The 15,038-nt window shown below is 41.5% G+C and overlaps 2 protein-coding genes across 3 annotated transcripts in view; both read left to right on the top strand.

Annotated features, from left to right (window-relative positions):
* Positions 1-358: 358 nt before the first annotated feature.
* Positions 359-4,174, top strand: pheta1 (PH domain containing endocytic trafficking adaptor 1). Its single transcript, XM_020593936.1, has 3 exons — positions 359-821; positions 1,310-1,414; positions 2,109-4,174. The coding sequence occupies exon 3, from the start codon at positions 2,150-2,152 to the stop codon at positions 3,041-3,043; it is 894 nt and encodes a 297-aa protein (XP_020449592.1). The 5' UTR covers positions 359-821; positions 1,310-1,414; positions 2,109-2,149; the 3' UTR covers positions 3,044-4,174.
* Positions 4,175-6,396: 2,222 nt separating this feature from the next.
* Positions 6,397-15,038, top strand: part of sh2b3 (SH2B adaptor protein 3) — a 57,497-nt gene continuing 48,855 nt past the window's right edge. Inside the window, exon 1 of one of the 2 annotated variants that reach the window (XM_020593798.1) lies at positions 6,397-6,797. The gene's annotated coding sequence lies outside the window, so the exon portion shown is untranslated. The remainder of the gene's footprint in view (positions 6,798-15,038) is intronic. The other variant, XM_020593797.1, reaches the window with a different exon arrangement.

The following is a 15,038-nucleotide window of genomic DNA, read 5'->3' as shown; positions in this document are numbered from 1 at the left end:
AATACAAACTGCGCTCTTGAAAATTAATCTTTTATATGGTCGAGACTCTGTGAACTTGGACTCAGATAGAATAAATTAAACCAAATGGAAGAGCATCACACTTAATCAAAGTTCCCAAAAAGCAGCATGAGCAAATTTTTCAGAAAGAAAAATACATTAAATGCCATCAGCAGCTGCATCAATTAATTGAAGATTAATGTGATGAGATAGTGGCCTGGCAGTGCTAAAGGCCACCGGCTCTCCATGAAAGATATTCTAATGAACTCACATTGGCTTGTCACAGCCAAACGTCATAATATCATAACACAGGCCACAGCCAGCAGTTCAATGCCAAGTATGGATTTAAAGGAACAGGGCAGTTGTGCCAATAGACTGGATGAAGATTTAAATCACTACTGATTTCCCTAATCTGGATTGGAATAAGAATTAAAATGGAGTTTCAGATATGATAAACTTGTGTTTTTTTTAACTTAGACGGACCACGTTAACCCAAAGAAGCTGCAGCCTGTTAAAAACACGTTTTCAGATTTGTGAAACCGACGGACTATGGCGCATAGAGGTGGCGCTACATCTGGCAGCAGCGGTCCAAGCGTCATCTTGCCAAGGGCAAAACGGCGGTGCGCTTGTTTTCCTATCGCTCTTATCCGCATGTTGTTTCACCAGGGCGTTATACAGGCTGTACTGGTGATCCCACCCACTCAGGCTGCCGCCTCCCCGTTGTTCACATGACGGGGAAGAAAGGAGGAAAAAGAAAACTAAAAAGAGAAAATACAGGACGACGGGATGATCTAATTTAACGAAGGAGACAACTTTCTCTGAAGGTAATAAATAGTAGCACCTAGCTAGTTAGCAAAATGCTATCATACTGTTTGGGTTTAGCTAGCTTACGGCTGCTGTAGAGATCTAGCTATTTAGAACTCGGCGGTGTGGTGAGCCAAAAATGCTGACTGAATGCCACCAAAGTGGCAAAGAGATACGTGCTTTCAGACAGCGTGACATTAATTTGTTGTTGTGTCTCTGGAAACTGCTAATGCAGCCCGAGATGAATTCCCGCAAAGTGCTGATGTGTCAAAAACGTGACTAGCAGCCCGCCGGAGTCTGAGTCATTCCCATTAACAATGAGGTGGAAAAAACATCTCTGCGTCTCATGTCTGAAACCAAGTGACCACCATTTCAGTATACCCTTACTAAAACCAGCAAGACTTCAACTTCTTTGGTCGGTGCTGGTCAGCTGGCGGTGACGCCTGCTTTATAAATGGCCGTTTTAGAGAGACAAACGTGAATCGCTTGTAAAAATGGTCTTTTCCAGCCTTCGACTGGAGAGACAGAAAATGTCCACAGAAGACGTTAAGCTGTGAGCTCCAGATGTGATGGGAGGACAGGGACGGCTGCCAGCTGGATGTGACATAAACACGTGAGTAAAAACATTAAACGTGTAGAGTGTTGACATCATTTTGTCCACTCAGGTTGTATCACTTGTGCTTGCAGCATTAACAGCACCAAATGAAGAACTACAACACAAAGTACAAATGAAGTGACACCTGTGTCCACTCTTACTTTAACCTAAGTGCTTCCTTCTTAACAGATTAAAATGCTTTAGCTTTCTTGTTGTTTACAGGGGAAAGGTCTGAGCTCTAGTTTCCAGTTGAATGCGATTACACAGTGTATAACCCACCAACCAACGCCGGCAAAAACCATAATCCCCACCCTTGGTGGAAGTAATGAATGTAAAATAGCAATGGTGCCATGAGGGCAGACAGAGAGGCTCAGTGTATCTGCATCTGACCCTCTAAAGTGACCAGGAGTAGATGCTGAACCATCTCTCTCCTTTAAACGGAAGCAGAGCAAATCTACTGTTTCCTACTGAAAATTCTCACATCTTTACTATCGCTATGTTATAAACTTAAAGTATATGGTCATGTAGCACTGTGAGAAAAGAGTGTGCAGGTTTTTCTTTCAGCAAACACCATTTGTTTGCACAACTTAAAGCTCAGTGCAACTAATAAACAAAATCTGCTGATGCAGTGACTTGCTGGAAAGAAAAGCTGCAGACTGTGGACTAATCCATTTAACCTTGCTGATGACTTCTTTTTTATAATGCTCTCTAGGTAAATAAACAGTCTACTGGGGAAAAGGAGGAGGTGGGAAGATGAAACTGAATGAGCGCAGCGTGGCACATTATGCCACATGTGACTCTCCGCCAGACAAGACAGGCTTCCTGTTCAAAAAGGGTGAGCGCAACACGGCTTATCACCGGCGCTGGTTTGTCCTGAAGGGCAACATGCTTTTCTACTTTGACGAGCGCGATAGTCGAGACCCGATCGGTGTCATCATCCTTGAAGGGTGCACTGTGGAGCTGTGCGAGTCAACTGAGGAGTTTGCTTTCGCCATCAAGTTTGACTGTGCCAAAGCACGGGTGTACATGATGGCTGCTGAGAGCCAAGCAGCCATGGAGTCGTGGGTGAAGGCATTGTCAAGGGCCAGCTTTGACTACATGAGGCTAGTGGTGAAGGAGCTGGAGAGGCAGCTGGAGGAGATCCAGGAGGCTGCAGGAGGTGGCTGTGTCGGGAATGGAGCTGGAATCCTGCAGGGCAAGCCTAAATCCTCCAGGCGAAACCAGATGGCACGATCCAGGTCTGGAGTGTCCTCTTCTTCGTCATCTTCATCCTCCTTATCTTCATTGTCATCAAATGCCCCTTACATGCCAGCCCCCTTCTCTGCCCAAAAGAGCATCCAGGATGAGGTGCAGCTCATTTCTGGGTGTTCCAAGGAGAATGGAGTTGCATGGAGCAAAGCATCAGTTGCCTTGGCTAATGACTCTGCTGAGGGAGTGTCTTCCTATGTGGCATGGGAAGGTTGCGGAGACCCTGGAAATGGCAATGAGAATGATGATGGGGTGCGAGCTCCACCAGTGCCACCCAGGAGAAAAGGGGCATCTCTGGAAAGTCCCGTCTCCCCTGGCACTGACTGCTTCTCCAAACTGCATAACTGGTATGGCAGAGAGGTGGAGCAACTAAGAGTGCAGTGGCTACAGAGCCAGTAAGCGGAACACATATGGATTATTTCTTTTTCCAGTTGTATCATTCCTGAACATCCTGAAATGTTACATCCTTCTGAATCCAATAGAAAGATTAAGAAAACTGAGACTTAATTACAAACTGTAGTCTTATCACTAAAGACAAATAAACATTATGATATTGATTCCAGATCTTGTCTGGCAAAGGGGAGTCAGTCTGTCTTAAAGAATAACACTTTCCATTGTACAGTGCAAGATATTTTAAAATACCCAATATGCTCTTTTCTACAGTGTAATTTGCCAAGCACAATTATAAATGTTACGAGTATAATATGCAAAGCCATCAGGATTTCTCTCAAGTTACAGTTTGGCTTGACTGACCTCAGAAAAATATGCTGCTGTATTATTATGTTGCCGATTTTCAAGTTTTTTTTCCTGCATTTTTAGCTTCCAGATATACATGAGCTATTGTTTTGGGGCCAGGTTTCTCTAAAGCTGTAGCAACCATGATCTAAAATCATGTTTTTTTATAGGTATCCATGCATATTGTTCTAAATGTCTGAAAAATACCAAAAATCAACAAATCACAGCTAAAGTCTTTATAGGAGGAAAAGGATTGTTTCTGTTATATGCAAAGGAAAGAAAGAAGGCCACGTAAATAAAAAATACACTGCACAAAACAAGTCCATATAGATGAGGTTGCTATAGTGACATCCACGGGGAAACAAAAAAATCCTGGTGCTGTATGTTTGGTGATGCCTAAGATTTCCCCCATTTGGTGATGTAACATTTCGTAACGGGAAATTATGATTTAAATTATAGCAGAGAAATGGTTAAAAGAGCTGCAGATATTTTTACGATCTTTTGGAACAGGCAGCAGGACAATTAGCATGTTGAATTCAGGATTTTGAGTCTCCTTTAACTTTAAACCACCTTAACACTAAGATCTTTTTAACATAGGGACTTTCTGAAACAGGGAAGCACGGCGGTGCAGTAGTTAGCGGTGTTGCTTCACAGCAAGAAGGTTCTGGGGCCTTTCTGTGTGCAGTTTGCATGTTCGCCTTGTGCCTGCGTGGTTTCTCTTTGGGTACTCCAGCTTCCTCCCACAGTCCAAAGACATGCAGCTTAGGTTGATGGTGACTCTAAATTGCCTGTAGGAGTGAGGGAGTGTGTGTGGTTGTTTGTCAACATGTCAGCCCAGTGATAGACTGGTGACCTGTCCAGGGTGGACCACGCCTCTCTCCCAATGTCAGCTGGGTGTAGATAATTGATGGATAGATGGACTTTCTGAAATGAGAATAAAATTGGGATTAGAAGAGTTGGGGAAAACTAGTCCAGGTTCTGCTCCATACTCCCACTGGGGCCCAGCTTACCCCAGAGGCCTTATGTTTGCTAATGTCAGAGCTTCCTCTCGACAGTCACTAGGAATTGTGGTGGGAGCTGGATGTGTCATTGAGAGCTATGCACCCTGGTATTTTTAGCTCTTATTAGCCAGACGGACAAATGATGCTGTGTCACAGGAGCACTTGTCACTTAGTTCTCTTTTATGTCTTGTACTATATAAAAATGCTTGATGCTTGATCATACAAAATACTTAATAATTCCATATTATGCAATCAAACCATCTTAATTTGATCAAACTTTTTGTTACAACTGATTAAGATGAATTGTTGTGTGTGAGCATCTAACCTCTTGGATTGTACATAAATGTTTACAATTCTATGTTGGAAAATTAACACCAACAGTCTGCAAAATGGGCCTTTTAAATGGGTTGCTCATACTTTATTTCTATATCCAGTTCCACAGCTGTGTGCATCCTTGTTTTATATGTGCCTTATGTTACATTTTATAACTCTTATTATTGCAATTGAAGCCATCATCACAGGACTACAGTGATGGGTGCATTTGACTTTTCCTCATTTTTTTTAAGCTGTTCTGCAGTTATTCTTTCATTCAGTTTTTTTGCAAAAGCATCATCTTGGTGTAATCATTTTTTGACAGTGGCTGAGTTCCTTCACTCTGCATCATTGCACTGCATTATCATCACTGTTACACACTCGGGGTGTAAAGAAACAATAGGAGTCGTACAGTGCGGATTGTGTTTTTAACACAGCCGTATTCTTTTGACACATTCCTTTACATATTGTGAAACAGCAGACTGTCATTTGTAATTAAAGGGATTTGTGAATGTGTCAAATTAACCATAATGGTACCTATTTTTATTCAAGAGTGCCAAATGACGAATGAAACCTGAATGTATCCACTAACTTCTATGATTCTATTAAAATTTTTCATTGTTGTACTATACAATATAAGTGTTATATTGAATAACCGATAATATTTAACATGTTCTGTTATGGTATCCTGAACATTTGTTGTAAACCACTCAATAAACTGTTAACAGGTTATCTTGTGAACAGTTAATTTTTCTGTGACATTCCTTGATCTGAGTACTTGGAGTGACGTTAGGTTTTTCTTACTTGCCATAATACTGCATGTTCCATGCATGTTTTTTTTTAGATGAGTGCAGAATGAAAGTCCCTCATGAATTCAAGCAAGGCCTGGGCTGTGAAAACACACACATTCCTGGTGTTATTCAGCCCATGCCTCACCAGGTGTCACTATGCAACAATTTTAGATGGTATCCTTAAACCCTTGAGTTCATCCATCCATCTATTATCTATGTCACTTATGCTGAAGAGGGTCACGGGGGGCAGAAGCCAATCCCAGCTGACACTGGGTGAGAGGCAAGGTTATACCCTGGATAGGTCGCCAGTCTATCATAGGGCTGACACTTAGAGACAGACAACCACACACACACACACACACCCACGTTCACTCCTTTGGACTGTGGGAGGAAGCCAGGGTACCCTGAGAGAAACCACGCAGACACACGGAGAACATGCAACACAGAAAGGCACTGGGTCGCCCGGGGCTTGAACCCAGTATTCTTGCTGTGAGACAGTGTTAACCACTGGCCACCCTTGAGTTCAAGAGGGCGCAGTTCAAGGAAATCAATTTAGCTGCAGAACGTGAGTGAAACGACTGAATGGTAACAGAAGCCAGCAAGACTTTGAGTCTTCAGAGATGAAAAAGTACAGTTATAGACTGTTTTAATGTTCCTTTTTTCTTTTATACGCTGAACGGGCAACTATTAAGTATTAATCCTTCTTATTCATGTTCTTTAGTATGTTGTTGTACTAGCCTATACTATCATATTACTCTTACATGGGCTATACTCTGCTGACTTTGCTGCTACTAATCATACCAGTAAGGCTATCTAAAGCTATGGCAACAGATTATTTGTGGTATTGCTATGTTTGCTGAAGCACAAGCTTTCTCCACTGGTCTTTTTGTGCCCAGGGGCCTCCTGGTGTGCTCGGTGTTTCTCAGCGCAAGCAGGTATGCGTCTCTTATTTTGAAAAGACAGAGACGGAAGCAAATGGTTTGGGTTTCCTCCAACTTAACAACTGGACTGCCGCACGTTTTTTGACAGCGGAAATGAGGAGTCGCCACTTTTTCCGTGTCAAGTTCGTGGCTGAAAGTTTTCTTTCCTTTTTTTCAGCGGAGGAGCCGCATGTTGTGAATGCTGTCACAATGAGAGAGAAAGCGACGGACTTTTTCGCCTGCAGTTTCTCACTGTTGTCCAGTCACTGCTGCTCCTCGCCGACGTCGTTCTGAGTTACTTTAGACGCTTCTCAACACATTTCCGTTATGCAAAGTCCAACTTGTTGGTTAGTCGTCGTGCTGCGGTGGGTGCCCATCCGAGATAACGGAGAACGTGAGTATGTTGTGAGGACTGAGCTCCTGTCAGTTTGTGTTACCTTCTTGCCTGAAAGTGCTTTGTTTTTTAACACCACCATCCTCTGAGCCTAACCACATGGATGATAATCCCAAAAATGACGAACCGCCGCAGCAGTGTACACAAAGCTTCCGTTCATTAGCCTATTACTGTTTTTATTCATCACTAATACACGTCGAGAACGCGTTTGTGTGGAATTTAAAAGGCTGTGCCTCTCTCCGGTTCCGGACCGGGGCTATTGGCGAACACTTTTTGGCCAAGAAACAAAGTTTTCTTTTAACAACAGACTCATGCAGACCAGAAGGTCTGTATTACCAGCCGGGGGAGCGGTTAACTGCCCATAGAGCCCCATGTTTGTTCCGCTCTATTCCTGTTTATTTAATTTGTTTGCAAATTTGCTAGTAAATTGAAACCGTGAAGCGAAATATCAATGTCTGTCCCTCCATCTTCCATCTTGTGGCTGTGATCTGGAAGAGGGACCTTGCTTCAAAATCTAGTTTTAAGACCTTTTTTGTCATTACTTTTTAAATTACTTAAAGGAGTAATCAGTTACCATAATTGTTTACATTAAAGTTCTCTCAGTCAACTACCTGATTCAACTTCTCCAGAGTACTGGTTGGCTTCTTTGTGTGAAAATAATGAAACTGCCATATTTAATGGGAGTCAGTAGAGGTCCAACAACAAAGCTTTTGCCCCGGGCCCCCTAGGATATGTCCATGACCACCAAGTAGGAGTTTCTGCCTTCCAGCTGCTTGGCGTCCCATTGAGGGGATAGTTGGCACAAAAGATGCACACAGCATGCATTGTTTCTAACTTGGTAGTATTTTAATGGTATGTGAATTGACAGAATTTATTTGACACATCTGTCAGTGGTGGTCACCATGGTAATGCTGCTACATGAAACCTACTGTGACTCCTTTGTAATGCACATTAGTAGGCCAAACATGGAGCTCAACATTAAAAAGTAATTTCATGGCCTACCATAAATAATCAGCACATTAATATTTGAGCTTTAGTGTTGTTTGTGGCAGACGTTATTGAGTGTTGCGCGAGTGTGCATGTGCTCAGGTCAGCAGTCACCCCTCATTAACAGGAACAAGTAGGGAGCAGCCCCTTGGTTTCACAATTCAGTGCTGTATAGCAGGAAATGAAAACCGTAGTTTTGGTCTGTGCATATTTTGAAGAGGACTCGCTTCTATTCATATCACCTGTGTGTGTGTGCGCGCATGTTTAAACACGTGTGCATTTGATGTCTGTTTATCTAGATTGATAGGTGTGTAGTTGTGGTGGTTCCCAAAAGTTTCTTAAAGTAATCACTGTTGAACATTTGGTAGCAGTGATGAAAATGTCCATACACGGTGCCTCCTGAAGGGCCAAACTATATATAGTTGGCCAGGTTTTTTCCAACTGCCCGCCCATTTCCATAACAATAATACAGCAGGCCTCAGCTAAAACGCATAGAGAGCCAGAGTATTGTCAGTTTATGAGCTATTTGAATAAAAATGTAATAAATCCGTTGCATGTTCTCCCTGTTCCCGCATGGGTTCTCTCCGGGTACCTCAGCTTCCTCCCACAGTCCAAAGACACTCAGTGCTAAATATGCATGGGCCACATATGATATGTAGTGTGATTGAACCTGCAAGTAATAATGCTTTTTTTTTAACAGCTTGGTCTTTATAAACATTTTTTTAAAAAGAGGAAACTGTGATCATTGTAGTTTCTGCCTTCCAGTGTCTTATTTCATCTGACCAGCAGTGCAAAACCCAAAGATGTTAATTATCACATTTTTTTTGTGTGTTTTTGCTTGAAAAATTAAATGAGTGACTCAGAATTGTTGCAGATTAATATGTCAGTTATGATTAACTTATTCATCACCGGGTCTATAATTAGTGAGAAATCTCCCTCACAGTTTCTCAGAGTTTCCCACTCACCCTCCTAAATTAAGCTCAGGTTACCAGCTGTGTTATATTGCTTGGCTTTCTTTACAAACTTCATTTAGAAGCTATGAAAACACATTCATAGGGAGCATGTTTACCTTCTGCGGTACTGCGCTGAGGTTGGCTTTCTTTGTTGATTCAGTCATTTAAATGCAACTATTGTTACACCTTGGGTCACTGAAGCACTGAAGGCAGACAAACATGCCTCTAGGGTGTGGTAACACACAAGTAACACAAGCTCAACTGTAATATGTCCTTGGCAGACAGTTGTAACTCGGGCAGCAACAGACAAAAGGTTGGCTATAATCAGTTAATCAGTGGCTACAAACAGTTCAGTGCAGTTCCACATGCCTGTACAGTCCCAGATGTGTCCGGTGAATTTCAGAAAAGCGTTTACATCCCTAAAGATGTTCTTGCTGTGTGACAGTTGGATATTTTGGTGCTGTCTTTGCTTCGCTTTTGCTCAGTGTGTTGAGGACAAGTTCTCTTCTGCCTATGTATACTGCATGTGTGTGTAGCAACGTATGCCAGCTAACATAAATACAGTGGAGGCTAAAAATATGACCCATCTGAATACTGTGGCTTATAAAAGAAAGATTACATTAAAAATTCTGCACTCTCCTCAGAGAGGGGGCTGCCACTGGTTCAGCATGATTATAATGTGGGATTCTAGTATGACAAGATTATGTCATTGGAGATTTTATCTACGCCAGCACAGTATTGTCACAGTGACCGTCTGAGATGTCTTTCCTTGAAAGAAAAGACCGCAGCTTCTTGGCATTTGGAAATTCCAGTTGTAATTCCTCCAGTATATTTGAAGCATTGTGCACACTTTCTGTACATGTGTGCACATATATATGTGTTAGTGAAGTAGAAGGATGAATAAAGTAATGGATTCTGCAGCTTCGGCTGTCGGCTGTAGATCAGATAGTGTCATGGTTCCATGTCTTTAAGTGAGATGTTATCTCTTCCGCTTCTCCTCAGGGGTTCTAAGAAATCTACTGCCGAGACCACGAGAGAGGTCTGACCCACAGCCACCCTCTGGGGGGAGGGAAAAGGAGGCCGAAGGAGACGGAGAGGAAAAGGGAGCCATGGGAGATATCTTGGCAGGCAGACAGGGGTAGGACTCTGCAAAGGAAGAATCACAGAGAAAGAGGGAAGAGACAAATTGGGGCTGAAAATGGAAGAAAGAGAAAACTTTTCTGGTGACAGCGGGGACTTTCTGGGACATAGAATACACATGCTATCGAGTGGTTGGTGTGTGCATGTGCGATGTGACCCGTACTTGACCACCCAAACAGCTAAAGTCTCAGACTTAACTGGATTCTCTCCACAAACCCGCACGCAAAGAACACAGCACAGCAGTTTTTGCGTGCGTGCACTCATGTTTGTGCAAGTGTTGGGCGTGCAGGGCATTTATTTTTTTTCTAAAGCAGCAATAATTAGAGACTGTGTACGTGTTTACCCCAGTGCACCCCTGTTCTTGTTGTTGGAGGATTGTTGATCAAAGGCCCGATGAGGATGTGACTTGAAACATGTATGTGCCTGTAGGTTCTGCAGTTGCAGTATATGGATTTGTGTGTGCATTGAGGATGTAGGATGGTGTTGAGACTTTCTGTTTTCCCCCAAGTTGTTAAAGCCAAACTTCATAAAAGAAACACACCCTGAATAATCTGTTTTTAGTCAAGAGTTGTGTCTCCAAGGTTCATGAGAGCTGAGGCGATTGGACAATTTATGGATTAGTATATAAAATACAGTTGCTAACTTTAGTAGTGGCCATTTTAGCAAGCATAAACGCCAAATACTCTCTGGTTCCACCTTCTCCAGTGTCGGGTCATTGCTTTTCTTTGTAAAATGTGTCTGTAAACTACAGATCTTAAGCCTGTGGTCTGTTAGTCAGAAAAACAAGCAAACTGAAGACAGTGATGTAGGGTCAGAGAAACTGTGAATGCTTTGTGTCGTGGATTTGAAAAATATCTCAAACAAACATGAGATAATTCAGAAAATCCAAAGCAGATTAATCACATATGACAATAATTGTTTGTTGTAGCTCTGCATACACATGTCGAACATCTTTCTCTGGTGTTTTTTATTTGCCTGTCTGTGTTTTGCAGAAGTGGGAGTCATGTCCAAATTGAAGTGAAAGCAGGAGCACATTCTCACACAAAATACACAGTATGCACCATATCACTTAGGTTTATTCCCAGTATAAGATGAAAGTTTACCGTCACTGCAGAAAATAAAGCCTCCAAACAGGATTGTTGGGTATTGGTAATGTGTCAAAGTGGTGTTTTGTCAGTGCTAACGCTGAAACTCAGTTGTGTCCTCATGAGTCCCAATGTGGAAAAGTTGATTACTCCTGAATTAGCCTTCCAGGAAGTCAGATGCCTGCAGATGATTCACAGCTGATCAGACTCAAGGAGATGATTATCTCTCAGCCAACACAGTTACATAACAGATATACATAATATATACACACCTTAAATACAACCATGTGTCTTTGTAATTAAAATGAATCAGAAACACATCACAAGTAGGGATGACTCATTCATGAAGTGCTCGTGGATTTCAGACAGAGAAGTCAGTCACAAACTCTCGGGCTGGAACTTTTGAGCCTTGAATGCCTGAATTGGCTGAATTGTATTGATTAGGCCCCACCGAGTTGTGAATGAGTGATTATTTTCAGCGTTTCAGCAACTAAAGCATAAGAGTTACAGTAAGAAGTTTGAGATAGCTTTTCGTGGCTTTGTAGTCGAGAAACACACTTTAACCGTTTAGTTATTCAGTGTATGCGTATTTCGTAATGTACTGCAATATGCACAGTCTGCCAGTGTTTATTTTGTCAGGCTCACAGTGTGTGTGCAGGAACAAGTTTCATATATTCAGCATGCACACTACATTAAACAATAAGTGTTTGCTGCTTTTCTTTTTTTTATGTCATTGTAAATGTAATATCTTTAGGCTGGTAGTTAAAGAAAACTACACATTTGAAGATGTCACCTTGTTCTCTGGAAGATTGAGATGGCACTATTTCCTGGCACTTTATAGACTGAAGGATAAGTGAATTAATCAATAAGTAATCCACAGACTAATCAGTAAAATATGATCATTATCTCTAATTGAGTAGTAGGGACTTGAACTTTAAATTCACTAGGGTTGGGCAGTATTTCTGTATTATCAGTAGTCATATCTTTTTAAGTAATTCTGTTGATATTGTGGTTTACATAGTCATAGCTGAAATGAAAAGTTTCAGTTTAGATATTGAAATCTGTACTGAAACACAATGTTCTGCACACATTTCCTATAATGCTCAGCTTTATACTTTTGTTCTTAGAAATGGTAGCAGGTTGTAACAGATGGACAACACACAGATGAAACAGCACTACCTGACAAGTAGTTAGTTCCTGTCCACTTATAATTTTGTGATATTTGAATTTGCTCAGTCCTCATTGATGTGTTTGTTTTGCTGAACCTCTGTTTTAGATCCGTTTATGCATTGTAACCTGTCTGCTGCAGAATGAGGCCTGCAGTGTTTATGATGCCTGACAGTCTCTGGTGACCACATCCCTTTTAGTCTCCCCTCCTCACACATCAGATCCATGCTGCCTAAGTCAGAACTTAACTTCTCTTTCTGTTTTTTCATTATGTTTCTGGGAGCCCTATATTTTAGTACTTCCTTGACATGCTAGGGCCTGGCATTGCAGGATAATAACAGACTGCAGACTGTGCTAAGACATGTGGCATTAGTCATCAGTAGGATGCCAGACAGCTGGAAGGGACATGCTAGTGGGAATTTACTTATGGGAATTAGTGGATATATACTCATTAGTACTTATAGTTTTGGGAGAGTTCCACAGGGTTTTTTCTTACTTTAGATACTTAACAGTCCTTGCTATAGCTGTGTAATTTTCTTCTTATCTTCATAGATCCAGCCTTTTAGTTCTGTTAAACCTGCCTCCCTCTCCATTCCCAGACCACAGGAAATGGCCAGAAAGTGGCTGGGCTTTATTTGTGTGTGTCTTAAGAATAGCAGCATTGTGTTGTGCTGGAGCCTGGATTGTTGTGGGAATGTATGACCCCGCTAGACAATATGTAAACCAAAACAAAAACCCTATGTATGCAGTAATATTTTGCCGACATAACAGCAACATGCATACACAATACGAAGATAATTTTTCACAGCTGTTGATGTCTTTGTGTTTCCCTTTTTAAAGATAAATAGTTTCAGTTTCGAGATGCAGGTTGCTAAAATGAAAATATTTTTATGTGATTTAGTAAAAGGGGCCTTTTCTTCTGTGGTTTGAATGCTTCACAAAGCCACTCTGAATAAGAGCTTCAGCCTCAGTAAAAGCCAAACTTGAAGGATTAGAGGTTCTGGTTTTCTTTTTACCTAATGTTATACAAAATATTTCACAAAGGTTTAAGTGTTATAGCTTTTAGATAACAAGGCATTTCCATGTCTTTGTGATACCTATGCATCCAGAATAAAGATTTTATTCTTTACTGATTGTGCATGTTTGAAATTAACTGTAGCTGTACTGAGTTAGCCTGTCCTTGCTTGTTTCCCCTGAATCAGCTGATGCTTTCCTCAGGCTGTGGGAAGTTAGGGCTGAGGTTATCTTATGTTTCAGCATCTCTTCCTCCTTTACAATATGTTCTTCAGTTATGTAAGATGTGTGCTTCTCATCTTCTGCTTTGCTCATTATCAAAGCTTTTCACATTTCGCTTCATACAAACAAGAACATCGTGACTCAGCCGACCGCATTCCCGTGAATACACGTGGGCCTCTTCATGCTGATTGAAGTAAATAAAAATAGCACTTTTAGCTGCATCTAGCTGTTGTCATGTTATTCTAGTTCTCTGTGATAGATGGCAGCTTGTTGCACTCAAGTATAAAACATGAAGTGAAAGGAATGAATAAAGGTCGCATGGTGTCAGTTCATGTTAACTGATGAGTTGGCTAACAGCGGAGTAGCCTGTTTTGCTTGTCATAACAGTATTGAATGGTGGCTACACTGGTGGGAATTTCTGGCCTTTTTCTCCTGAGAACAGACTTGCATAATAGTTGTTTTTGTCTCGTGTCCTTGTATTTTTGCTTACGTTTTGTTTAATAGATTTCATTCTCATAGACTCCCATTTTAAGATGCCCAACTTTAAAGCGAAAATAAATATGTTTATAGCTTGGTACAAAGAAGGGTTTTGGTCTCTATAGCCAGTTCCCCCTTCCATGACAACTGTATGGGGGTGAATTTTCATAAAACGCACCCATTTAAATTATACTGAGGCTAAAAGTTGTGCATAATAAAGAGTGTGGCTGCTATGAGTGACAGGCGGGAGGGTCCCGCCACAGGTGGCTGGCCACTAGCTGTCTGGCCGCTAGCTGTCTGGCGAGTCCACCTCTTTGCCTATTTTTGGATAGCAGGTGGAGTGAACCATTATCATGATGGCGTTGGCCAGATTTGAGCTTTGAAACTGCTCTTCATAAAGCCAGTACGTGACGTCATGGTGGGTTTGTCCATCTTTTAAATGCAGCTGGTGGTTTGGACATGCAGAGCCATGCTATCTTTTTTTCCCAGTTTCCAGTCATTATGCTAACTGGTTGCTGGCTCTAGCAACATATTTGCTTTATAGAAAGTAATGTTCCCAAAATGTTGAACTGTTCCTTTATAAGGCAGCCTTTGAAAGGTGTCTTTATAAAGTAAATGTGACCAGCACTTTGGTAGCCATTGCAGCTGTGTCAGGAAATATTTTAGATTTTTATTGCAGTACTGTTTCCTTCAGTTTTCAGAATCACAGTAAGAGATGATCTAAATTTTCTTAGAAATTGCCTTATTTTTTCAAGGTAAATATACAGTTGTCCTAAATAATCTGGTCAGAATATCCCATTTTAAAACATTTTATTTTTAGCACCAGCCATCTGTTTTCTCCATATGTATAGCCTGTTTTCAGTGACGGGAGTTGATTGGTGGGCTGCACTCGTATGATAACATTACGGTCAGAAAGCCACATGGTGAACCCATGTAAAAAGAGTAGTCTTGAAATAAGGTACTTGCTGCTTTCAGCGCAAATAAATAAAAGTCACACTATTTTCAGTAACATCTCCTGTACAGGAGTTTAATATTCTCTTTTCACCACTGATGTAAGGGTGCCTATAGGTATGCTCTGTTTGTGTATGTGCAGTATCTTTGCATGTGTGCGCTGGTCGCTGCTTGCCAGGGTAGGGCTTCCTGTTGCTGTGACTGCTGCTCAGGCAGAGCAGAGCAGACATCCTTTGGTCTCGGTT

Source organism: Monopterus albus, unplaced genomic scaffold (genome assembly GCF_001952655.1).
Source record: "Monopterus albus unplaced genomic scaffold, M_albus_1.0 scaffold20.1, whole genome shotgun sequence".
NCBI lineage: Eukaryota > Metazoa > Chordata > Actinopteri > Synbranchiformes > Synbranchidae > Monopterus > Monopterus albus.
This window is presented reverse-complemented; position numbering and strand designations above follow the sequence as displayed.